Source organism: Cervus elaphus, chromosome 20 (genome assembly GCF_910594005.1).
Source record: "Cervus elaphus chromosome 20, mCerEla1.1, whole genome shotgun sequence".
Classification (NCBI taxonomy): domain Eukaryota; kingdom Metazoa; phylum Chordata; class Mammalia; order Artiodactyla; family Cervidae; genus Cervus; species Cervus elaphus.
Window position 1 is genome coordinate 43,494,285 of NC_057834.1, and position 26,368 is coordinate 43,520,652.

The 26,368-nt window shown below is 41.5% G+C and overlaps 1 protein-coding gene across 2 annotated transcripts in view; it reads left to right on the top strand.

The window, feature by feature from the left end:
• The window catches only part of OTUD7B (OTU deubiquitinase 7B), a 57,166-nt gene extending 31,514 nt beyond the window's left edge, over positions 1 to 25,652 (top strand). The window contains exons 2-12 of one of the 2 annotated variants that reach the window (XM_043878311.1): positions 983 to 1,132; positions 5,582 to 5,770; positions 7,703 to 7,930; positions 9,377 to 9,478; positions 11,610 to 11,737; positions 16,087 to 16,199; positions 17,904 to 18,031; positions 18,439 to 18,588; positions 19,170 to 19,284; positions 20,277 to 20,361; positions 21,577 to 25,652. In XM_043878311.1, coding sequence (XP_043734246.1) covers positions 1,048 to 1,132; positions 5,582 to 5,770; positions 7,703 to 7,930; positions 9,377 to 9,478; positions 11,610 to 11,737; positions 16,087 to 16,199; positions 17,904 to 18,031; positions 18,439 to 18,588; positions 19,170 to 19,284; positions 20,277 to 20,361; positions 21,577 to 22,785 — 2,532 coding nt within the window. In that variant the 5' untranslated portion in view covers positions 983 to 1,047 and the 3' untranslated portion in view covers positions 22,786 to 25,652. Of the gene's footprint in view, positions 1 to 982; positions 1,133 to 5,581; positions 5,771 to 7,702; positions 7,931 to 9,376; positions 9,479 to 11,609; positions 11,738 to 16,086; positions 16,200 to 17,903; positions 18,032 to 18,438; positions 18,589 to 19,169; positions 19,285 to 20,276; positions 20,362 to 21,576 lie in introns of those variants that run through there. The other variant, XM_043878312.1, reaches the window with a different exon arrangement.
• Positions 25,653 to 26,368: the final 716 nt, after the last annotated feature.

The following is a 26,368-nucleotide window of genomic DNA, read 5'->3' on the forward strand; positions in this document are numbered from 1 at the left end:
GTTCTTCTCTTGGTTATGCTTTCTCAGCTGGGACTGCTAACTTTAGAGGAATGTGGATTGGTGCCAGGCTGACGGGTCGAGGACATAGTTCCTGCCAAAGTCAAGTCTGAAGAAGAGACCTTTTTCAGGTGAACTTACTTGGCAGTCATTTGTCCTGAATGGAGAAAAGCATGTTTCCTGGGTTCATGAAGTTAGTGGACAAAGATTGACCTTTGTTACGAACTCTTGGCATCTCTACCCTGCTTTGCGTAATTGCAGAGTGCTTTATTTTGAGTGGTTTCAGGTATCTGTTTGCTCCTCCCATTTCCTCAGCTAGCATGAGAATACCAGTCAACTCGAAAGTTACTCAGTGTGTAGTGTTCATTGATTCAGCAAATGTTTACTGAGGGCTGGGTGCCAAGGACTGTGCCAAGGGGTACATGCTGGGGATCCATTAGTGAATAAGACACACAAGCTCTGTACTTTCAAGAAACTTGTGTATTGGAGGAGGAGGCTAGACAGCAACTAATTAAAATAATTTCAAAGTATATTGAGTGCCTGGAAAGAAATAAACCAGGTGCTATGTTAGGGAATAATGCAGGTGGGAAATTCTTTAGGATGGGAGTTTGCTGCTGCCTTCCATTAGTTTGGACAAGCAAACTGAGGAATAGAAATGGAATACTCTAGAATGGCAGAGGAGCATTATATAGGGGGAATGGTGAACTGTATGTAATGAATGGATGATAACTAGACTTGTGATGGTGATCACTGTAGTGTTTATAGATGTTGAACTATATTGCTGGGCACTTGAAACTTATGTAATAAAAGGGAAAACAACTAACGTTAATAAGGAATTAGGAAACCATATTACTCTTTATAGTAAATTCAGCTGATATGAATGAGCTGGAATAGTTTCCCCATTTGGTTAGGAAGCTGCTGATACTGGGCTATGATCATCCCGTTCCACTGTGAGTTAGGCCTTATGTGTTTATTCCCTCCTCAGGTGGAGGCTTGACTTTTGATCTATGTCCTCCCTACATCAGCTGCCTGAAAGTACTGAATGATCACATGACCCTGGACATGGATGCTGTCCTGTCGGATTTTGTCCGTTCCACAGGAGCAGAACCAGGATTGGCCCGAGATCTTCTGGAAGGTAAGGAGTCTGGGGGAGAATGAGAAGAGAGAAAGTAAAATGTGATATTTATTGTTAGGATAATTTGGAATGTAACATGATCAGAAAGATACTTTGTGTATGGTAGGCCTTACATTTAAGTTACTGCTAATAATCTATTTTTGTGTGACCCCCCCCCCATAATTTTAAAATGCAAAATTCCTTTTTCACCTTGAATTTTTGGGTAGCTTTTCACCACTGTCAATTTATGCTTAGGTAATACAAGTGAAATTTGAGATTAGTTCACTAAAAGCTTAATTTTAGGTCTGTAAGACTTCCTTTTTGTATATAAATGACTTTGGATTTTCATATTTGGGATCATCCATATTTGTTTTTTTCTTTCCTTCCCTAACTTATATGGATCATTCTATATAGAGTGGATTAATTTAATGTTTTCGTTTTGCTGCTTTTGTTTACTTATATCTGTATATACACGAAGTGTGAATATTCTAAATTTTAAGATCATTTAAGCTTGGCATCGTGTCAGCAGGATTCTTTGTTTGGAGTCATAGTTAAAAGATGCTTTTTGATGATGAAAATACATAGTGACACAGTTAGGTAAACATGTTGGAGGATGGGCCAGTTCTTAGTATACACAGGTAATTTTTTAGATTGTCAGTCCTTAGTAAGGTGTGGCAGTTTGACATTTACGTAGCTACCTGTGAGACTAGTGTTGATTTGGAAATGGAAGATCAGGGTTTAAATGGCTTTGCCCTTAATTTACATTTGCAGTTTCATCTCCTGCTACTGTTTGCTACAGTGCCCGTGCTCCAGCCAGGCCTGACTTGTCACCTTTTCCTGATCATATTAAATTGTCTCCTAAGTCTGCAGTGTCCCTTCATTCATTATTCTCCTGAAATTCTCATCCTTCTGGATTCAACTCATATGCCTTCTCTTCTACTTGTAGCATGTGTTGAACACTTCTATGTGTTTAGTATGTGTGAGCTACTTGAAATATTTTATTTTCACAACCATTCTGCAAAATAGGTTTTATTTTTCCAGTATTCCAGTTTTAAAAAACCTGAGGTCCAAGAAGTGAAGGAGAGTTTGAACCTATGTGATCTGGTTTCAGAGTTGGGCTCTTAACAAGTATGTTACAAGTTAATGTTTGCATGCTGTCTCTCTTTCTGTTGCATACACATCCATACATCCATGTACACGCACATTCATGCTGTGAAAGAAAAGTTGAGGGTTGAAAGAAAAGTTGAGGGTGCTGTGGAAGTTTAAGAGAGAAACCTAATTTAGATAGAGAGTGCAGAAAGGCTTTTTCTGAAGAAGTGACATGTGAACTGAACCCAAAAGGATGCATAGGAATAGCAAGACAAAGTAGCTTATACAGGGACCCTAAAGTGAAAGAGTTTGGCACTGATAGTGATTGAAGTAGGAAGAGTAGTACAAGAAGGTGGTAGGTAGCTGGTTAGATAAGTGGAAAGCAGAATACAGAGAGCCTTTGTAGGCTAAGGTAAGGGTTGTGCATTTCAGTGTATGTTCAGTGGGAAGCTTGTGGAAAATTTTAATCAGGGGAGTGAAATGACTGGATTTAAGTTTTTGAACAGGATACTGATTAAAGATAATGGAACTGACTGGAAGGTGGCCAGAAATGAAGTGGTAAAATCAGTTAAGAATATTGTCATAATTAAGGTGAGTGGTGATGGTGACTTGGACTACAGTGGTAATAGCAAAGTGAGAAGTGGGTGGATTTAAGATATAATTTAGAAAGGGAACCAAAGGACCTGATCCTCATTTTCTGTCTCTTCCTGTCTTTCGCTTTTTCTTTTGAAGTTAACTCCGGTTATAGTGTAAAGAACAATTTATAGTGGGGAGGGACTAGCAGTAGAGAGACCAGAGAGCCACCTCCCAGAAGACCAAAGACTGGGTGACAATATGAGGACTTGAATTGGGGCAGTGATGATAAAAATGGACAAGAAAGAATAGATTTGAGAGATATTTTAGGGGTACAAACAACCCTGAGAATTGAATAGATAGTGAGGGAAGAGGAAAAGTAGGGTCTGAGGAATGGTGAAGAGCTAAAATGACTCTAGTTTCTGGCCTGGAGGGGTTGAGATGCCATTCCTGATTCAGGGAATATAGGAGAAGAAGCACGCTTTAGGAAGGAAGATGATGGACATTCAGGTTTAGTCATACTGACTGTTAGGAGGACTTGATTTTAAGCAGTTTAGCAGGCAGTTGGAAATAATGATCCATTGCTCAAGACAGATCATTTATTCATTCATTTATTCATTCATTCAATGGAGGACAAAAGTCCTCCATTCTTCAACAGATATTTTTTGAGTACCTATTATGTGCCAAGTTCTAGATGCTTGAATAAAACAAAACAAAAATCTCTGCCTTTACATTCTAGAACAAGAGTCAGTAAACAATAAACTTGATAACCAAGTAAATTGTAAAGTTCAGTTCAGTTCAGTTCAGTAGCTCAGTTGTGTCCGACTCTTTGTGACCCTGTGAATCGCAGCACGCCAGGCCTCCCTGTCCATTACCAACTCCTGGAGTTTACCCAAACTCATGCCCATCAACTTCGGTGATGCCATCCAGCCATCTCATCCTCTGTCGTCCCCTTCTCCTCCTGCTCCCAATCCCTCCCAGCTTCAGGGTCTTTTCCAATGAGTCAACTCTTCGCATGAGGTGGCCAAAGTAATGGAGTTTCAGCTTCAGCATCAGTCCTTCCAATGAACACCCAGGACTGATCTCCTTTAGGATGGACTGGTTGGATCTCCTTGCAGTCCAAGGAACTCTCAAGAGTCATCTCCAACACCACAGTTCAAAAGCATCAGTTCTTCGGCGCTCAGCTTTCTTCACATGTATGGATATACATGACCACTGGAAAAACCATAGCCTTGACTAGATGGACCTTTGTTGGCAAAGTAATGTCTCTGCTTTTTAATATGCTATCTAGGTTGGTCATAACTTTCCTTCCAAGGAGTAAGCGTCTTTTAATTTACTATATTATAAAGTGTTAGGTGCTATGGAAAATGGTCGGGAATGGTGAGGCAGGTTGTGATTTTTAATTGGGTAGTCAGGGTAGGCCTTATTAACTTATTAAGAGTGTGACATTTGAGCAAATACCTAAAGGAGTTAAGGAATTGACTGTGTAGATATAATGGAGATAGAGCCTTCTAGACAGTGGGGATAGTTGGTGAAAGGCTGTAAGTGGGAGCAGTCTTAGCAAGTTTCTGGGACCAGCAAAGAGGCCAGTATGACTGATGCAGAGTGAGTGAAAGGAGTTGGAGCAGATGGTGAATCTGAAGGTTCAGAAGTAAATTCATCCAGCATGGATGATTAATACGGCTTAACTGGAGAATTATAATTACAAGAAGCATAACAGCAATGTCAGTAAATACATGTATAGTGCTTTCCGTGTGCCAAACATTGTTTTAAGTGCTTTCAATTAATTTAATCTTAATAACAGCTCTATGTGGAATCATCTCCACTTTCATAGCCAGGGAACTTGAAGCACAGAGGAAAGATTAGAAAAGTAGGCCAGGTCATAGAAAGCCTTGAATGTCAAACAAAAGAGCCTCAGCTTTATTCTGTAGGCAATGGTGTATGCCACTAAAAAAATTTGATTATGGAACTGAAATGATCAGAATTGTTCTATAGAAAGATTAATCTCATGGGATCCTTCAGAATAGATTGGAGGTGGGCAGTAGGTGACACAGGAATTGAATTAAGGTGGTGACGAGTGAAATAGAGCAGAAAGAGGTGTGAATAGTTACTTGTTTATTAGCTAGTTTAACTGGAGAAAGCAATTTTAAAAGTCAGTGGTAACAGATCTATCATTTGAGTCTACTGATAGTCCCTCCCCTCTATAATTTGTTCTTTACACTACAACCAGAGTTAACTTTCAAAGGAAAAAGATTAGTGATTCTTAAGTTTGAGGGGAATTAACAATTCCCTTGGATAGCCTGATGGCAGCTATCAGCTCTTTCTTTAGAAAAATACACATACCTGTAACTTTGTGTACAACTTCAGGTGACTTAGGACACCCCAGAGCACATCTAAGCTCAGAACTCTCTGGATCTCAGAACTAGGAGACCTGGGCTTGTGTCCTGCTGAGGCCCTGGTGCAAACTAGCTGTGACTTAGGGCAAGTAACTCTACTTCTTAAGACTTGCTTTGTCTGTAAAATGACATTACTAGGTCTCCAAGGGCCTTTTCAGTTCAGAGAGACCAATGTTCTGTGCTCATGGAGCTTTCTTAGGAAACAAACAGCAAGTAAATAAAGAAATTGCGGTATTTCAGGCTGAAGTGTGTTGAAGGCAATTAGAGTAGGGGAAGGAAAAGGAAGACCGGAGTGTGCATGAATGTATGCTTGCTAGTTTCGGTAAGATGCTTAGAATGATGGTTCTGTGTCTTTCCTCAATTTTCCTGTACTCTCAGCACCCAATTCACTTTTTGTTTTGTGTCCTGACAGGAAAGAATTGGGATGTGAGTGCCGCCCTCAGTGATTTCGAGCAGCTACGTCAGGTCCATGCTGGGAACCTGCCCCCACCCTTTAGTGAAGGGAGTGGTGGCTCCAGGACCCCTGAGAAAGGGTTTTCTGATCGAGAGTCTACTCGCCCTCCCCGGCCCACCCTACAGCGGCAGGATGACATCATTCAAGGTATTGGGGTACCGAGGGCTGTTTCTTATATGGAGTAGGAAGGAAGGGAGACAGCTGCTAACCAGTCAGAATTTTGTGATCTTTGGAAATGATTCCTTTCTTCTTCCATCTCCCCAGTCAAATGATCAGAGGTGACCTCAGTCCTCCAGCTGCTGGAACCCCTCATTGTTTGTATCTGGAGTACTGTCCAGGATAAAAGCTTTCTTCAGATACTATGAGAGAGAGAGAAGAAGGGTAACAATCTCATTGTCAAGATAAAGTACACAGAAAGATAGAATTCAAAGGATCACTATCACCTACCCTTTTGGAGGGCATTTTGTTAATATTTATTAGTATCTGTCAAAATTTTTAAATGCATGTATACTCTGTCTCAGCAATTTTGTTTCTAGGAAGATTTTATCATGTGTATGTGTGTGTATCTGTGTGTGTGTATCCTTTTAAATAAATACATACATAATTCATAAGTAGACACAAAGACATGTAGTGTAAAGCTTGAAAGTTAAAGCCTGAAAACAACTTTTAATACCCATTAGTAAAGGAGTGGTTAAATAAATGGTAATCATCCATATTGTGGAATACTTTGCAGCCATTAGAAAGAATTAAGTAGAACGTGATGGAACCTGTTTAGAAAAATCTCTTTAATCTATTGAGAAAGGTAAGATGCAGAACAGTATAGTATATTCCTGTTTATGTTTTAAAAATTATTATAAAAGCTATGTGCACTTCTATGTGCATAAAAAAATTGTACAAGGATACAGAAAGTCCCCTTTAGGGAGGGGATCAGGAATTTTGAATGACAGGGAGATTTCTTTTTAACACTTTAAACCTTTTGGTAGTATTTTTTATTTTTTACATGGGCATGCGGTACTTTTAAAACACCTTAAAAAAGAGCTTAAAAAACAACATCACTATAGAATAGCATTAGATTGACTCCTTACTTACTTTGTGCATCATCCCTGGCAAATACTAGATTAAAATCTGCTATGCAATATGATTTTTAGGTCTTTTGATAGTCTTTATATAACTTAGGCCATGCAAATGAATTGTAATACTATACTGAGCAAGTTACAATCACAATGGAATATCTGCTGGAGAATTATAAGTGCCATGTATTCAAAACAAATAATTTGGGGGGCACTGTCTGTATTACTGCCTTCCTCTGTTAAGTAAGAAATGACTATACCTGTAAATTTCTGATAAATGTATCAAGAAAAGTTGTAGTAAATAGTGAAAGTAAATGTTACTGATGGTAGATAAGAAAGTTCCTGAATGTGTAAGATTTGTCATTAATTTTTTGTTTTTAAAAATTTATTTAATTTTTAAAATTTATTTAATTTTTTAAATAAAATTTATTTATTTAAAAATTTTTTTCATTTATTTTTAATTGGAGAATAATTGCTTTACAATGTTGTGTTGGGTTTTGCTGTACAATGTGAATCAGCTATAAGTATACATATGTCATTAATTTTCTATAATGGAAATCCTTTTTCTACATTCTCCAAGACCTTGAAAATTATCAGCAAGATTATTTGACTCAGTCTGTTGATAGCCAAATGGAATTCTGTTTCTCTTATTCCTTCTTCCTCTCACCAAACAATGACCAAGTTGCCAAATGAATAGGTCCCTATTATGTTGTGAAATGGAAACGGAAGAAGACAGTGTCATGGGGAGAAGAAGTTCAGACAAATTCCAAAAAGGGTAGAAAGAGGAATGTATATTTGGTGCTAATGTGAGTGCCTGAGAAAATGCCACTTTGTATATTAAACAATTACATTTGGCATGAGAAAGAGGGTCGTGAAATTTGGTAGCCAGTTAGACTTACAGTTTTTCCCTGAGTGGAAGCCTTGTCAAGAGGTAACCATCACCACATGAGCGGAAAGTTCTTTGAGTGGGTTTTGTATGTTCTAAGGTGACTCCCATTTCTCATTGCAGAAAAACGCCTGTCTAGGGGCATCTCCCACGCCAGCTCCAGCCTTGTTTCCCTGGCCCGGTCCCATGTCTCCTCCAATGGTGGGGGTGGGGGGAGCAGTGAGCACCCCCTGGAAATGCCCATCTGTGCCTTCCAGCTTCCAGATCTCACTGTGTACAATGAAGACTTTCGCAGCTTCATAGAGAGAGACCTCATCGAGCAGTCCATGCTGGTTGCCTTGGAGCAGGCAGGTCAGTGAGCGCTTCCTTCCCCGTGCTCCTCCACCCCTCTGCCGAGGGGCCGGGCCTGACCAGCAGCTTCCAGTCTAAGCCTGTGATCTGACTGATGGCAGTCACACTCAGTGGTCAGTCAGAGAGACATGTGCTGAGCTAGGCACTTCTTCAAGTTAAAGAAAGGACACAAACAGGATACTTGGCTCTGGAAATTTCCTGTTTGATGGAAGGGAAACCAGATACACATGTGAAAGGCCTAGGAATCAATACCTAAAAATCAATACATTAAAAAAAAAAAACAAGTGAATTATAATTGGCTCTGGAGCACCATGTGAACAGAAAGAACCAGTGTTGTAGACGATACACAGTGGTGATTAACTAAGTCACATTTATTTATATAAACCTTTCCCAAAAGATTTATTTACCTTTACAATTATGTTTGTCTTAAATTATTGTTAAAATTAGTTGGTATAATGGATGAGGCAGCTGAGATTTCTGGGAAACCTAGTCAGGTATTAACTCCCATGGAAGAAGGACTGGGGGATGGGAGTTGGGGGCATGGAAAGGAAGCTGTTATTTTTCATTTTGTGCCCTTCCATACTAATCATGCACATCTATTTATAATTTTTAAGTAGTTAGCCATTTGTCTGGTATGATTATAGGCCAGTTTTTCTTTCAGTAGACTTTTCAGTAATTGAAGAACATTTTTAAGCATCATTCATACAATATTTTCCTTATGTAAGTAACAGATTGACAATTGTAGGATGACTGCAGAACTGAGACTCATTTTCTTAGGTGTTTTAAGTACTTCTTCTTATTGCTTCTGTCTTTAAAATCATACCACATGCATGCTGACATGCTTACTGTGATATATGCAGATGATACTTGCATGACACTTTGAATATATGTGTTGGGTTGATTTTCTTTTACTGATGATTGATTTGTACTGATCTTTATTGCTGCAGTGTTTGCTGGTCTTCTGACCAGAGTGAAGGAATCAGAGCCAAACTAGGTAGCCAACACAAATTTCAGTCTATGACCTTGGCCTCATCATCCATCCCAGGGTTGTTCAATCTTAGCACTATTGACATCTAAGACCAGATGATTCTTTGTTGTGTGAGCTGCCTTGTGTATTATGTTTAGCAGCCTTTCTGGCCTCTGTTTACTCGATGTCAGTAACATACCCCTCACCAATTGGGACAACCAAACCTATTTCAGGATGTTGCCATATATCCCTTTGGGGACAAAATTGGCCCCACTTAAGAACCTCTAATCTAACCAATTATACCCACCAGATTCTGATGAACCAGATATAAGTGAAGAAGATACACAGAGTAATAGAGTGGTGGTTTGATTCTAGGTAGGCTTTCTAGAAGAGGCAAGCTTGGAGTCTTGTATTAGAAGTAAAAAAGTAGAGAGCTTTATGGATAATCTGCTCATCTCCCTTTCCTCATGTTTCTGTAGGGCGTTTGAACTGGTGGGTGAGTGTGGACCCCACCTGTCAAAGGCTCCTTCCTTTGGCAACTACTGGAGATGGAAACTGCCTCCTGCACGCAGCCTCTCTTGGTGAGTTATGAGAATGGCCCTTGATTCCCTCACAGAAAGGAAGCAATAGTTAAATCGCATGTGAAGGACTTGAGCCAACCAACCTTGATCTTAGAAATGATGGCTCAGAGCAAGGTTGTGTGTGTGTGTGTGTGTGTGTGTGTGTGCTGGTGCAGGAGAAGAGAAAAGAGAGCCCTGTCCTGGTTGTTCAGTCTTGTTGAGAAATTGTATGGAGAGCACAGGATTTAGCGTAAGTCCCACTCAGAGAACTGACCCCTAAAAGTAATGAACAGCAGAAAGCAAGTAGTATACTGTTTGTGTATGGATATAATTCTACTTAATATTCATTCTTTTGGTATATAAAAAAGATATGTTTTCATCAGACCCCTATGAAACTTGTTTATTTTAATATTATTTTTAATTAACCTTTATTTAATGTACCTTTAATTTTTAATTTTTACTTAGAGGATAATTGCTTTACAATATTGTATTGGTTTCTGCTGTACATCAACATGAATCAGCCATAGGTATATGTATGTCCCCTCCCTCTTGAACCTCCCTCCCACTTGCCACCCCATCCCAGCCCTCTAGGTTGTGTATGTCTAATCTGGAATAATGTATTTTTCTTTTTCTTTCTTTTTTTTCCACTTCCAGCTGTATTGATGTAATTGACATACAGCACTGTATAAGTTTTAAGATATACAGTATAGTGATTTGACCTGCACACATCATGAGATGATTACAGTAAATTTAGTGAACATCCATCATCTCATACAAAATTAAAGAAATAGAAAAGAAAATTATTTTTTCCTCATGATGACAACTTTTAGGATTTACTGTCTTAACTTTCATGTATAATGTACAGCAGTGTTAATTGTATGTATCATGTTGTACATTACATCCTTAGTACTTAGTAGCCTTAGTCTTGTATATATGGAACTTTGTACCTTTTAACTACCTTCATCCAATTCTCCCTGCTCCCACCCCCTGCCCTTGGTAACCACAAATCTGATGTCTTTTTCTGTGAGTTTGTTTTTGAAGTATAATTGACCTATAACACTTGTATCCTGGCACACAGTGTGGCGATTCAAATATTTCTATACATTTCAAAATAATCACTGTGTTAAGTCTAGTTACCGTCTGTCACCATACAAAGATATTGCATTGTTATTGACTTGTTTACTTTAAATTGTTATGTCTGTTTAAAATTGCCTTCGTTTTTTAAAAAAGTGTCCCCATTTTCCAGCCATTCCTCAAGCTTTGATGCTGATTGCCATGTGCCAGACCCATCTTGTCTGCTGCTACTCTGTGTTTTATTTATTTTTTAGCTTTTTAAAAAAATTGTCTGAGCCATGTGGCTTACAAGATTTTAGTTCCCCATCAAGGAATTGAACCCAGGCTCTCAGCAATGAGAGTGTGGGGCAGTGAGAATATGGAGTTCTTAACCACTGGACTGCCAGGGAATTCCTACTCTGTATTTTAATTTGTTAGACTTGGTATCAAGAGTAAAGGCTTTCTGGGACTTCCTGTTGGCCCAGTGGTTAAAGACTTCCCCTCCCATTGCAGGGGGTGCAGGTTCGATCCCTGGTTGGGGAGCTAAGATCCCACATGCATCATGGCCAAAAAACCAAAACAAAACAGAAGCAATGTTGTAGTGAGTTCAGTAAAGACTTAAAAAAGTCTTCTTGTCAGGAGTTCGTAGGATGTGGTCTATCCTCTGCTTTTAGGCTCTCAAAAGTTTCTGAGCCTCTAGAATAGGAACATCTTTTCTTTCCTGATCACCTTTCTCCTGAGTTATAGGGAGTTTCTTTGAACCTGGGCTGCAGGCCTGATATCCTTCATGCCAGAATCTGTATATCATAATTAATAAGTGGAGTTGAGTCAAGGTAAGGTGTCTTGAAAGTGAAAGTGTTTGTCACTCAATTGTGTCCGACTCTTTGTGACCCCATGGACTATAGCCCACCAGGCTCTTCTGTCCATGGATTTCTCCAGGCAAGAATACTTGAGTGGATTGCCATTTCCTTCTCCAGGGGATCTTCCCGTCTCAGGGATTGAATCCATGTCTCCCGCATTGCAGGCCGACTCTTTACCAACTGAGCCACCAGGGAAGCAATGCAAAAGGTGTCTTAACCATTATGTTTTCTTGCCATAGGGATGTGGGGTTTCCATGATCGGGACTTGGTGTTGCGGAAAGCTTTGTATGCACTGATGGATAAGGGAGCTGAGAAGGAAGCATTAAAACGGCGCTGGAGGTGGCAGCAAACTCAGCAGAATAAAGAGGTCAGGAAGCTTGGGTGGGAGCACCTTGTTTCCCAAAGTTATGTAAGGGAATGCTCAGTGCCTGCCATAGGAAATGTCTCCTGTTTAGGTGCTCTTAGATCAGTGTTACTCTTAATCCTTTTGAAAATTCAGATACCACCAGAGGGTACATGCCTTCTGATAAGAGTTACGAGAACTGGTGTGGCGAAGTGGGGACCTGTAGAGGAGGTATCTAATGCTGTGCTTTTCCTGATAAGGCACTCAGTAAGCCTTTGGTGACTGTCTTTTGCAAAATGAAATACAAGCTTGTAGGATTTTTGTATTGTTTTGGTTTTTTACTTATAATAAGACTAGACCAATTTTTAAGGACTTATGTTTTCAACTCTTATTAATATAAATGTGTAAAAAAATTTGGGGCTGTATATACCATTTGTTTTTTGTAAATTCAGTTTACTTGTTAAAAAACTGTAAAAGGATGAGTTTGAATGTTTTATTATTATTAGAATTTCATGTTCTGAAGATTTAAAACATGGAAATAGAATGTCTTATGTTTCTCAAAAATGAACTCAATTGTTAAAATTAAGATGCTATTAAGATCAGAATCTGGTCTTTGATCAGCCAGTCTGCCCCAGAAGATTCCTGAGGGAAATGAATGTGCAGGGTCAAGGCCAAGTAAACAGCATTCTTTATTGACACCAAACCCCCTGGCTTTCTGGTGAGCTGAGCGGGACTTTGTGGAGTTTGTTTGGTTTTTTTTTTTTTTGTCTGAGCTAGAGCCAGTCTTGAGTTTGTCGTCTTCACTGTTGAATTCACACTATACCTGAACCTTAGATTTGACTACTTCAGACAGGAAAAGGCCAAACCAGATCCTGCCGTTTAGTTAAGCAGACAGCCACAGTCAGAGAATAGATACCAATTCCAGCTATATTAAGCTATTTATAGTTATTATTTTAAAGGTGGGGTTAGGAGCTTCCCTGGTGGCTCGGTGGTAAAGAATCTGCCTGCCAATGCAGGAGACACAGGTTCGATCCCTGCTCTGGGAAGAGTCCACATGCCTCAGAGCAACTGAGTTCATGAGCCACAACTACTAAGCCAGCACTCTAGAGCCCAGGAGCAGCAACTACTGAAGCCCACGTGCCCTTGAGTCAGTGCTTTGCAACAAGAGAAGCCACCACCGTGAGAAACCTGTGTACCACAACTAGAGAGTAGCCCCCGTCACTGCAACTAGAGAAGGCCCACACAGCATCAGAGACCCAGCACAGGCAAAAAAATAAAATAAAGGTGGGTTTAGATGATGATGATAGTTAGCCAGGAGCCTCAGAAATTCCGAAATTCTCTTCTTGGTCAGCCACCTTTTCCCTCTCAAAGTCTCCAAATGGAAATACATGCCTCGTGAATAGTAGATATTGAAAGAGTAGTCTTTTTACTCCTTTTGCTCAGCACGTTGAAAGTTCCATATGGAAATGAGCTAATTCTTTTAGCTCAGACGATTTATAGCACTATAGTGGGGGTGGGGAAATGGAGATGGGCTGGGGAGCTACTTTTAGCCAGTACCAAACACCAAACAAATTAAATTGGTTTTGATTTCCTAGGCCTCCCTGTTTTGTTGTTGAAAATGGTGGTAAAACCCAGTAAGAACATTTTCAGCCTAGAAGGATACACCACCTAGTGGCTGTGTGTATAAAAACAGCAAGCGAGAATAGGTGAGAGGAAGAAGGAGACAGTCTCATGAATGTGTATCAGGGACCTCTTATCAGAGTGAATAGAGCACCCCATATATATAAACTGTGCATTCTTCTTACTTTGAGTTGAAAGAAAAAGTTACAGAATTATACAAATTGAAAATAGCTTTGTTGTGTTTTTGTTGTTGTTTTTATTATTAACGTATGCTCACAATAGCTCTTTAATTCCTTTTACATTTGTTCTGATACTTCTCATGTTTCTAGTGTCATTATTTCTACTCTGTCAATGTGTGTTTAAAGCGTAAACTTGGGACTTCTCTGGTGGTGCAGTGGCTAAGACTTCGAGCTCACAATGCAGGGGCCCCGGGTTTGATCCCAGGTCAGGGAACTAGATCCCATGTGCCCCAACCAAGAGTCTGCATGCTGCAATGAAGATCAAAGATCTTGAGTGCTGCAACTAAGACCCAGTGTAGCCAAATATAAATAAATAAATATTTTTTAAAAATAGTATAAACTTTTTTAAACACTTGGCCAAATACAATTAACAAGATAGACTTTCTTCCAAACCATCATATACATCCTAAAGCCAATATAATATTTTAAGATTATTTGTGCTATTTCTTCCACTCCTTTGATAAAAATTATAGTTTTACTGAGCATGTATTTATTGATTATTGATCACATGGTAAGTACTAAGCATATTGCTTAAAACATGGTCCTGGCTTTTCAGAGTGGTAGTGGGAGATGGACATGTAAGTATATGATTACAGCAAAGTAACCGGTTATGACTTCTGTGATAGAAGTCTATGTAGCAGTCCAGCAGGGAGGGCACAAAGGAAGAAGTGAGTGGGTGATGGACCAGGGCGATTTAGGAAAGGCTTCATAGAGGAATGGTACTTGAGATCTTTCCTGACAGTTGAGAGATTATTCACCAGGTGGATATGGAGTGGGCTGTCTCTGGCAGAAGGCTGTCGAGGCAAAACGTAGACAAAAGCTCAGAAGTATAAAAGGACATGGTGCATTCAAGGAAGTATAACTAATTAAATGATGTTAGAGGGGTAGGTCACAGCCCAGGAAGTGGAGTCTTTATGCTGTGCTTAAAGAGTTTGCACTATTTTTTTTTTTTTTAATATCTATTACATTTTATTGTGTCTCTCAGTGATAGATTCTTTTTTTTTTTTAGTGGGTTTTGTCATACATTGATATGAATCAGCCATAGATTTACACGTATTCCCCATCCCGATCCCCCCTCCCACCTCCCTCTCCACCCGATTCCTCTGGGTCTTCCCAGTGCACCAGGCCCGAGCACTTGTCTCATGCATCCCACCTGGGCTGGTGATCTGTTTCACCATAGATAGTATACATGCTGTTCTTTTGAAATATCCCACCCTCACATTCTCCCACAGAGTTCAAAAGTCTGTTTTGTATTTCTTTGTCTCTTTTTCTGTTTTGCATATAGGGTTATCGTTACCATCTTTCTAAATTCCATATGTATGTGTTAGTATGCTGTAATGTTCTTTATCTTTCTGGCTTACTTCACTCTGTATAAGGGGCTCCAGTTTCATCCATCTCATTAGGACTGGTTCAAATGAATTCTTTTTAACGGCTGAGTAATATTCCATGGTGTATATGTACCACAGCTTCCTTATCCATTCATCTGCTGATGGGCATCTAGGTTGCTTCCATGTCCTGGCTATTATAAACAGAAGAGTTTGCACTATTATCTAATAGATAATAACAATTCTTAAAAGAATTTGTAGCAGGAAGCAAACATCATCAGATTTTAATTTTAGAAAAATCTTTCTGGTAGCATTGTAGAAAATGGATCATAACAATGTATGACTAGAAGTAGTGAAACCAGCATCTATTACAATAGCTCATGCTTAATAATTACTGACTAAAGGGATCCAGGTGTGGGATGGGTGAAAGGAGAGGAGTCATCAGTAACTCCCTGGTAGTTCTAATTGGGTGTTTGAGTGATAGTGTTGCTTACAAAGGTTGGAAAACAGGAAGAGTAAGTTTTAGAAGAGGTAGAAGTTCCAGAGTGTAAGGTAGTCATGGGCAGGTGACAGCCTTCAGTAGGCTGCTGGATGTGAACATAGAAATGAACAGGAAGTCTGGGCTGGAGAGGAGGATAGCTGAGTCCTGAGCATGTAGATAGAAGTAGATGAGATTATAATAGTAGAAGAGATAACCTGGATAGAACAGGGCTAAAATTATTTGACACAACATCAATATTTTTAAGACAGAGTTCAGAAAGTAGTGTTTTGTGAGCTGAAGGAAAAGAAGGTTTAAGGGGGAGATAAATGCACATGAATGCTGAGAAAGATGAGAACTGAAGAGTTCACTGAATTTGGCCAATTAGAAGGTCACTGTCTTTAGCCAGAGTCAGTTAGGGGAAGTAGTGTGTAGGGGTAAGGGGCATAGGCTGGAGGGCAGAAACAAGCTGGATTACAGTGGGCTGGAAAAGAATGGAAGAAGCGTGAGGGTGATCATAGACTATTCTTTCATGAATCTTGACTATAAAAGGGAGAAGAGACTGGACTTTGTAGTACAAATTGTAAGAAAAGTGCTTACAAATTATAAGACAGGAGCATAGAGTGGAATAACATGAGTGAGTTGGAGTGGCTATTTCCTTTTGAACTTAGCCTCTAACTGCTTAATATACCTTGCCTGTCTTTCACACAGTCAGGGCTGGTATACACAGAGGACGAGTGGCAGAAGGAATGGAATGAACTGATCAAGCTAGCCTCAAGTGAACCCCGCATGCATCTGGGTACCAATGGAGCCAGCTGTGGTGGGTAAGTATATCTAACTGGAGGAGGAGAAAGTAATCTTTGCTGAGTCCTCAGTGTCCAGAGAGTTCTGTCCTAAGAGGGTGTTAAACAGAAAGACAGGAGAGAAGCCATGACAAGGACAAAGAAGGGTGTGACAGCATGGTATGCTCTAGGAACCACAGGTAGTTCAGTATTGCCAGAATACAGAATATGTGATGCTGAATGATTGATGAACTAGGCAGTCCAGATTTTTGTGTGCCATACTGAGGAATTGAAATTGTACTGTATCCAGACTTTGGGAAACTGCAGGACAAGTGACTTGGTTTCCTCAATAAACAAAGGCAAAGAAAAGAGAAAGAACCTAAGTTTAAAGACACCTAAGAGTCGCATCAACCTGTTGGAATGTATGGATATGTATAAGACAATTGGGGAAATGTGAATAATGTCTACATTACTGTTAGGTTTTTAAAGTGTGATATTGATGGGATTATGGTAGTTTTTAAATTGTGATATTGATGGTATTGTGGACATCTTTAAAAATAGTCTTTATTTTTTAGAGATTGAAGCTGAAATATTCACGGATGAAATTATGTGACATCTAGGATTTGCTCCAGAATAATCTGGTGGGGTGGAGTGGGTGTAGGGGCTGATCCCTAGGGAAATATATCAAGGTCTAGGCGTTGAACAAGATTGACCATGTATTTATGATTATTGAGGTTGAATGATGGATATATGAGAGTTTAGTGTACTATTCCTTCTAGTTTGAGTATGTTTAAAATTAAAAAATTTTTCTAAAGTAAAAAGTTAAAAAATATAACCTATCCAAACTTTATTGTGTATAAGCGTAATTTGGGCAGTCTATTTAAAATGCAGAATTTTGGACCTCCACCCTAGGGAAGTATGGTTGCGTTGCCCAGAAATCTGCATTTGTAGCAAGCACCCAATGTTGAATGAGATTGGTTTTGGGGGCAGGAAGCCACTCAATTGTGAGTGTGTGAGTGACAGGAGCAAATTGATGTATTTGAGCACAGTGGCAGCCAAATGGCTGATGAAGTGGAGGGGGGTAGTAGTGATCCAGGAAAGAGGGGACGCGGGTGTGAGCACGAGGGGCGGCTGCAGATGTGCCAGGGGAGACACTTAAAAGATGGGATTGGTCGGGCCAGGTGATTAACTGAAGATGCGATATAAAGAACAGTAAATATTTCACAGATTTCTGATTAAGCTACTAAGTATTAGCCAAGAGATGGGTGAGGCTGTTCTTCTTCAAGTAAGGGAACATCAAGAAGGGATTTTTGTTCTCTTTCCTTTTTTGTTTTTCTTTTTTGATAGGACATGATGAATGTGATATGTGGGTGGTTGTGGTGGGTCAGGTAATAAGCAGAATGAGGCTACACAGTTGTATATTGAACTACTGGATAAAGAGAGTTGGGGAAGGTTGTTGAACCAGGTAGTTATTAAGAGGGGTTACTTCCCAATTCTGAGCACTACTTTAACCCTCAAACCTTCACATTTCTTTTCTTGAATTTCCCAGTCTGTGAAATGGAGGTGGAAATAGCCACGCTAGCATAAAATAATCAGCTGTGTCTATGGCAGCCTTCAGAATGGAAAATAGGAAATGGACATTTTTTTTCCTCTTTGCAGAACTGGTCTTCAGAGGTCTCTTGATTTGTTTTCTTCCCTCTCCCTTCCACTGCATCCCTTCCATTCTCTCCCCTCCTACAACTCTAGGGTGGAGAGTTCAGAAGAGCCCGTGTATGAGAGTCTAGAAGAATTCCACGTCTTCGTCCTTGCCCATGTGCTTAGGAGGCCCATAGTCGTCGTGGCGGACACCATGCTGAGGGACTCTGGTGGGGAAGGTGAGCCAAGCAGTCCTCACTCTACCATGAGCAGCCCTGTCTGCACCGGGGATAAATGACCCTCGGGGAAAAACACAGTGTAAATTAGAACAATGCACAGTTCTCACAGAGTCAGAGTAAAGCTGCTGCTGCTAAGTCACTTCAGTCGTGTCCGACTCTGTGCGACCCCATAGACGGCAGCCCACCAGGCTCTGCCGTCCCTGGGATTCTCCAGGCAAGAGTACTGGAGTGGGTTGCCATTGCCTTCTCTGCGAGTAAAGCAGTTGAGGTTAATTGATGAAACTTCTTAGGAAAGAATTATTAAACACAGGTTGGACTGAAAGGGGGGCTCAATTGACAGAGTTGGATGGAGAGATTTCCCACTAGGCAAGAATATAGCCATAATAATAATCTGTGATTTCCTGCAGCATTCGCCCCTATTCCCTTTGGGGGAATCTACCTGCCCTTGGAGGTTCCAGCCAGCCAGTGTCACCGCTCCCCTCTGGTGCTCGCCTACGATCAGGCCCACTTTTCTGCACTTGTGTCCATGGAGCAGAAGGAGAATGCCAAGGAACAAGGTACAGAATGCAGTGTCTGGGTCTCTGGTGTCTTTTGGTCTGCTTTATTTTCACTTAGAAGAACTGAAATGAGAGAGGATGGAGGAGGAAAGAACTGAATGACATGCAAGCCCAGACAGAGCATGTTGATGCTGTTTTCTTAAGCTCTAAGATAAACAGAGTTTTGTTTTGTTTTTTAAAAAAAAAGGCTCGGGGGGAAACTCAGCCTGTGTTCCCTGATCTGGAGTAAAGAAGCTTATACATTAAGGTCAAGAACTTTCCAAATGATGCTTTGCTCTATTTTCCTTAATAATGACTTTGAATTCCCTGAATTCACTTTAATTGGCAGGAACATCATGGGTGCTAGCTGACTGGTGGGAAGTCATGGAGATAAGTGGCCTAAATTGTGTTCTGAGTAATAAGGGAAACCCTGCCTGTTATTTTTTTCTGCTAAGACAATTCATCATTAAGAACTGAGATGTGACTACAGTTAGAGACCTTTGGTATGATTCAGCTGCCTTTTTCCTGGAGTCAGTCTGTGTTCAGTTGCCTTCATCTTTCCTCAAGAAGACTCCTTGATCGTATGTGTGTTTCCTCCCCAGCTGTGATCCCACTTACAGATTCAGAGCATAAGCTGCTGCCTTTGCACTTTGCTGTGGACCCTGGAAAGGGCTGGGAGTGGGGCAAAGATGACAATGACAATGTCCGATTGGCGAGGTGAGGCACGCCTAGCCTTTCCATCTGCTTTGTAGCTTCGATCTCTTCCACATGCAGCGTCCGTCTCCCGGGGATTTTCCTCAGCTCAGGGGTGGAGATGGCCACATCCTAGTTCCAGTGTCTTCAGGAAGATGGAGAGGTGGGAGACATATTGGGCACCTGGACTCTTGCCGCTGCTTTTTCTTCCCATGAAACGGAAGGGAATCCTGGGATCTGTTTATAGCGTGAGGCGCATTCTCACAGAATCCCCAGAACAGTGGTCAGGGAATCGAGATGATCAGATCACACTTCTCCCAGCCCAAATGAGAAGGGTTTTAAATAGCTGATCAAAATCATTTGCTCTAGACTTTTGCATTTTTGGGGGAACTTAAATGGCAAGAAAAATATGTTCTCCCCACCACCACCCCGATTTCCCTGAAGTTGGCTTCCTCCTACTTCCAGAGCTTTCTGTGAAGAGCTTAGGAGCGTAAAAGCTCCTGAGCTTTCTGTGAAGAGCTTAGGAGTGTAAAAGCTCCTTTCTCACCTCTTATCCAGTGCTGCCTTCTTTGGGCTCCTGAAACTGGAGCCAACTGGGAAGATTGTGTTTAAAAAAAAAAAAAGAGTTTATGACTTTTTAAGTAAGTTCTCACCTAATTGTCAGAAGCGCCTTCTAAGTAATAAAGCAACAATAATAGTGGGTACTGTTTAGTAAGTATTTCCTATTTTCCAGGCCCTGAGCTGGGCCCTTTCTCAGTACTATTTTAATCTTCACAACAGCCCTACAGGATAGATACTATTATCTATACTCATTATCAACCCCTACTGAGTTTCAGGGAGGTTGAAGTGACTTGCTCAAGATTATAAAGCTTAGTAACTGGTGCAGCCATAATTCAAATCAGCCCTGAGTTCTCAGCCATATAGGCTTCTCCCACCCTGCCTCCCAACTGGATCACACTGCTTTGCTGTTTAAAGGCCAGAGTTCTTTGAAATTCTTTTTTTTCTCCTTTTCACAGTGTAATCCTATCCCTAGAGGTCAAATTGCATTTGCTGCATGGCTACATGAACGTGAAGTGGATCCCAGTGTCCTCCGATGCACAGGTGAGGCTTCTCCCACTCCACCCTGGCATGTCCTCCTTTTCATGTCAGGGAGAACAAGGAAATTTGGTGGTGGTCTCCTTCCGAGTCTCTTCGGGATAGTGGCTTACGATTCAATATCAGGAGTAACTGGAAAATACCAGAGAAATTCCAAAAGAGACTTTTCCTGCCTTTCTGCCTGTTAGTGCCCTTTGTTTTCTACATCTTCTCACCAACCAGGCTCTGCTTTCTGATGCTAAACACATTCTTCAGGAGAAGTTTTCTTGAACTTGAGATTGTTATTACTTTATTCTAAGCCCTCTGTACATAGACCTCTGTGTTGGGCACTGGAAGAGATAGAATAGCTTAAAGAGCTCCTGATCTAGTAGGTTCTGAGGATGTCATTATCCATAGAACAGGAACACAGGAGCAAGGGCCAACTGATGGACTCTGGTGCTGAATGTCTGAAAGTGGATGCAGAATGGTTAAGACTTGGGGTGTTTATTCAAAACTTCCTTGAGATTAACTTTGGGCAGAATCTGGCATAGAGAAATTTATAATAAACGCCATTCTAGTGTCTACAGAATATTCTCCCACCTTACCCAGAGGCTATGTATTTGTATAGTTGCACATTGTTCTAGAAGAGCAAAATCTAGTCTTCATTTTGCTTCCTTATTACAGAAGGGCATCACGTTGCAGGGGGGGAGATAAAAGCTAGACATTAGATACACTTTTCCCTGGTTCATGGGGGAGCTGGTGAGCTGGGGAAGGACAGTGCCCTCCTGGGTGATCCTTCCCCTCATGAGAGCAGCGCTTTTCTGGAACCTGGCAGTCATTCCAAGGAAGGAGTTCATTGGGGTGTTACCACCCCTCTCCACATGGTTAATTCCTATAGCAACAGCTGCAGAAGGCCCCATGAGCCAGGTGGATGGGCCGGAGGTTCCTGGGGGCTTCCTTCAACCTAGGCCAATGGAATAACTGTCAGCCATTTTTTTTAATTTAATTTTTTTTATTAAAGTATAGTTGATTTACAGTGTTGTGCCAATCTCCACTGTACAGCAGAGTGACTCAGTTATACACATATAGACATTCTTTTTTTAGATATTCATTTCCATTATGGTTTATCACAGGATCTTTTCCATTATGGTTTATCACAGGATATTGAATGTATTTCCCTGCGCCATACAGAAAGACCTTGTTTATCTGTTCTGTATCTGTCAACCATCTTGTCTCTTCCAGGCTCCACTGGCCCAGCCTGAGTCCCCGACAGCCTCAGCTGGAGATGAGCCCCGGTCCACTCCTGAGTCTGGGGAATCAGACAAAGAGTCAGTTGGCAGCAGCTCTGCCAGCAATGAGGGCAGCAAGAGGAAAGAGAAGTCAAAGCGAGATCGGGAAAAGGACAAGAAGAGAGCAGATTCTGTGGCTAACAAACTGGGCAGCTTTGGCAAAACCTTGGGCAGCAAGCTCAAGAAGAACATGGGAGGCCTGATGCACGGCAAGGGTTCTAAGCCTGGAGGGGTGGGAGCAGGGTCGGGGGTAAGCAGTGGCACTGAGACGCTGGAGAAGAAGAAGAAAAACTCACTGAAGAGTTGGAAGGGTGGCAAGGAGGAGGCAGCTGGGGATGGGCCTGTATCTGAGAAGCCCACATCTGAGTCTGTTGGTAATGGAGGGAGCAGGTATAGCCAGGAGGTGATGCAAAGCCTGAGCATTATGAGGATTGCAATGCAAGGGGAGGGGAAGTTTATTTTTGTTGGCACCCTGAAGATGGGTCACCGCCACCAGTATCAGGAGGAGATGATCCAGCGCTACCTCACTGATGCTGAGGAGAGATTCCTGGCAGAGCAGAAGCAGAAGGAGGCAGAGAGGAAGATCATGAATGGAGGGGTAGGGAGTGGGCCGCCTCCAGCCAAAAAGCCAGAGCCAGATGGTGGGGAGGAGCTGCTGACTGCCCCTCCAGCAGAATCCAAGGCAGTGGCATTCTCTACCGGCTACCCTGGTGGCTTTACTATCCCTCGGCCTTCTGGGGGTGGAGTCCACTGCCAGGAACCCCGGAGGCAGTTGGCAGGGGGGCCATGTGGGGGGGGCCTACCACCATATGCCACCTTCCCCAGACAGTGCCCTCCTGGGCGACCCTACCCCCACCAGGACAGCATCCCTTCTCTGGAGCCAGGCAGTCACTCCAAGGATGGAGCTCACAGGGGTGCACCGTTAGCACCCCACTTCCGCGTGGCTGATTCCTATAGCAACGGCTACAGAGAGCCCCCTGAGCCAGATGGATGGGCTGGAGGTCCCCGGGGGCTTCCCCCAACCCAGACCAAGTGCAAACAACCGAACTGCAGCTTCTACGGACACCCTGAAACAAACAACTTCTGCTCCTGCTGTTACAGGGAAGAACTGAGGAGAAGGGAACGGGAACCGGGTGGGGAGCTGCTGGTGCACAGGTTCTGAACGGGAAACCTTGGAGGGCAAGGGGGCTAAACAAAGAACGTTAAGTCAATTAATTGGCTCATAAGACCCAGCTCCCATGTTGATGGGGCGAATGCAGTAATGTTGGTGTGAATCTGGCTGGAAACTCTTAAGTGTATATACTCTGAAGAGCTGCCAGGCTGGCAAGAGCAGGTCAGGGCTGCATGGTGCCTCGAGGGCTATACTGGTCCTTTGCCGATCTTGACTTGATGGTACTGAGGAGGTACAAGGGGAGAAAGATGATAATTGTGTGTCATAACCCCTTGGGTCCATCCCAGGCCTAAGGGAAAGTGTAAGGGAAGATTCGGTGTGGGGGTGGGTAGGTGGGCAGAAGTCTGGGGGAGGAACTGGCAAAGGAGGTTCTCAGTCAATAAAAGAAAAAACAGACCAAAGTTCTTTTAGGTTGGAAAAAAGCACACGGTGGTGGAGTTGGGAGTGTGGAGGGAAACTGGGAAATTAGATTTACTATTGACTTGAATTAAAGTAGATGTTTAGTGTTGGATAAATTTTTCCTTTTGAAGGATCTGGAAAGACAGGCAGAAATGTGTGCTTCTGGGTGCTTATTAGGAGGGGGATGGCTTAAATCGGTTTAGTGAGATGGCAAAGGCAAGAACTTAAAGGGGGAATCTTTTTCCTCTGAAGTTTGATTTCCTTCTAAACAGCCATATGTCATCCCTTCTAGTTCGAGAGGAGATTACCGATTGCCCCCTATCTTTTCCTCATCCTTTTTGAGGGCTGAGCTCAGCTAAATTAAGAAGGTTGTGATTTTTTTTAAGACTTTAATTTTATTAAAAAAAAAAAAAAACACACAAAAAATGTTCCCTCTGGGGAAGGCAAGAGAATGATAAGAACAGCTGTGTATGTTGAATTTTTTCCAGGTGAATTGGTGCAGAGGTGATCTTTTTTTAACTACTAGCAATAACCACACATTTGAGTGCGCCTTGGGAGGGGGTGGGAGGAGGACAGACTTTTGGCCAGACTGTTTCAAACAAAACCAAAAACCTAAATAGAGCACTACCATCCTCTGCTGCTGCATTTCTGTAGAAAGCAACTTATTTTTTGGATTTTTTTTTTTTTTTTAAGAAAAGAAACAAAAAGACCCTAGCAAGCAAAAAACATTTTAAAAAATTAGTTTTTCCCCTCCTATTTAAGTGATTCTTTCTCCTTCGTCTCTACTTTTGGAGAATGAACTTAACATCCCGGCTTCTTTTGTTAAGCCATAGCTGACCTTAATCTGTGGTTAGTTTATTAAAATAATTAAAAAAATACTTTGTAAGAAGAGATATTTTTGATAATAGGACTGATGTCAAAACTTGGGATAGGGGTTAGGGGCAATTTATAAAGAGGTAGTTAGAGAAATATATATTTTAGTGAACTATAACCACAGATCACAGATTACTCCCAATGAGCTGATCTGTCATTGGATCTTCCTCCTCTCCCCAAACCATCCTTTTCCCCAGGGGGTGGGAGTGGGAGTGGGTCTGTGGACACAGTAGTGGGGGAGCTCCTTTGCATTTTGCACAAAGCACAAGTCTGGACAGCCTATGCTCTGGCCAGCACCATTTCTAAGAGCTTTAAACTGGAGGACCTATCCTGGGCCACTTTTCCCTTGTCTTTAAATTATTTCTTTCTGGGGGAAAAAAAAAATCAACTATGCAATTGTATACACTCCTGGGTGCATATGAAGAAGGGAAATAAGTGTACTTAAATGTGTCTAGAGTGTTAATTGGGGCTATTTTTGTGTATTTGGATTTCTCTTTTGAGGTGTGTACTCTTAAACCATCCTGTGGAATGTAATCCTCATATTGATCCAAGGCAGACATGGGTTGGGGGTGTGCGTTGGGGGGACTTGTGTTTGCCATATGTTGCTTCTGCCCAATCAGGAAGGTTGTCATCCCACCTCCCCCTTGATAACAAAGTCAGCCAAGACTGTCCTCTTCATTGGAACTTCTCACAATTTAGAAGTTTCCTTTCTCCTCAACAAACTCGAAAAGCCACTTATTTTCTAAATCTGATTGTCTGTTGATTTAATAATTTCCATGGCTATTAATTCTTAGGCTTTTATTTGGAAATGGATGTGTTAAGGAAGCAATGAGATCAAAGGAGATAGGTTCCAAAGGAGGGTATGTTTGTATTCCCAGGCAGGACTGGGGCTGGTGTGAGAGGAGCATTCCCTTCAGGGTCAAAACTTAAGGAGATGCCAGAAGCTCACTAATCAAGAAAAATACTGTTTTAATGCAGCATTTAAGAAAATTAATGCAAAAAATCCATCATGAGCAAAATATCAAAATCTTTAAAACAGACAGGATCCATCGGAACTGGGGTTAGAGTGAGGGAAGAAAAGCTGAATTGAGCAAGGAGGGGTTGAATCTTGTCTTCATTTAAAATTTTGATAACTTTATTCATTGTGGCTCTTTTTATATTAGTTTTGATTTTCAGAATATATTGTGTGAAAATAGCATCTTGGTCACTGGCTTTTGAGGCATCCTTAAATTTTGTGCCCAAAGTGAGTGCCTTGCTCACCTCACCCCATGTCTGGGCTTAGAACAACACTGGTGACACCACCACCATATGAACTTCTGTCCCCTAATATGCACCCAAACAGCAAGTGACTCAAACTCACACCTAGAATTTGCACAGCTCACCTAGCTTTCCCGTAGGCATCCATCTATATCATAGGATTTTGGCCTGGACCAATAGGAATGGAAACAGACCAGGGATTTTCCCAGAGAATAAAACCAGGAAACTTAATTCTCCACTGGACTGCTGTGTTTGGATTTGATCTATTAGTCTAGTTAATATTTTTGTTTTTAAAAACTGAGGACAAATGAACAAAAATGGAAACCTTGTGTCATGTTTGCTTTTGTTTTGATTTATAAACTGACCAACCCCAATCCCTTTTGACTTCTTCAAATAAAAAGGTGGAAATTCTGAGGGGTGCCCAAGGGGGTGAAAATGGTGAAAAAAGGCGGTGGGGCGGGGGGGAGGTTATTTAGGCCCTATAGCTTTTTCACTAAGAATTTTTTGTTTTTAATTTGGGAAGGTAACTTTATTGAGGCGTTAAGAAAAAAAAAATAACCTCTCCATTCTAAAAATGAGGGACCCTGAGTCAATGGATATTTTTCCGTAGGGATGAGTAAAGTCTGTTCTGCTTTATATTTTGAGACGGCTGTAGGATGGGAAGGTGGTGAAAAATTGCCTGGGAAATGACAGTATTTGGGGAGGGAGAAGAGGCAACCTCGTGCAATTACTGTGTTGTGGGGAAGGGAGGAGAGGGGTATGTGACATGCACTCCAAGGGAGCCAAATTCCTTAGTTGAGGGTGTGATTGAAGGGGGGGGGGGCGGGGGCAGGCCCTTCAATCCTAATTGAGGGATATCATCTCTCAGGCTTAAATAAGTGCACTTAGTTATTTTAACCCAAGGCACTGGGGTACCTACTGAGGTGGTTATTGGAGAGGGGAGATTTTCAGGGCTCCTATTTTTCCCTTTTTGATTTCAGACAGTGCTACCGCCTCTACCCACCCTAGGTTCTCCATCTCAGCACTGATGGAGCAAATAGGTCTA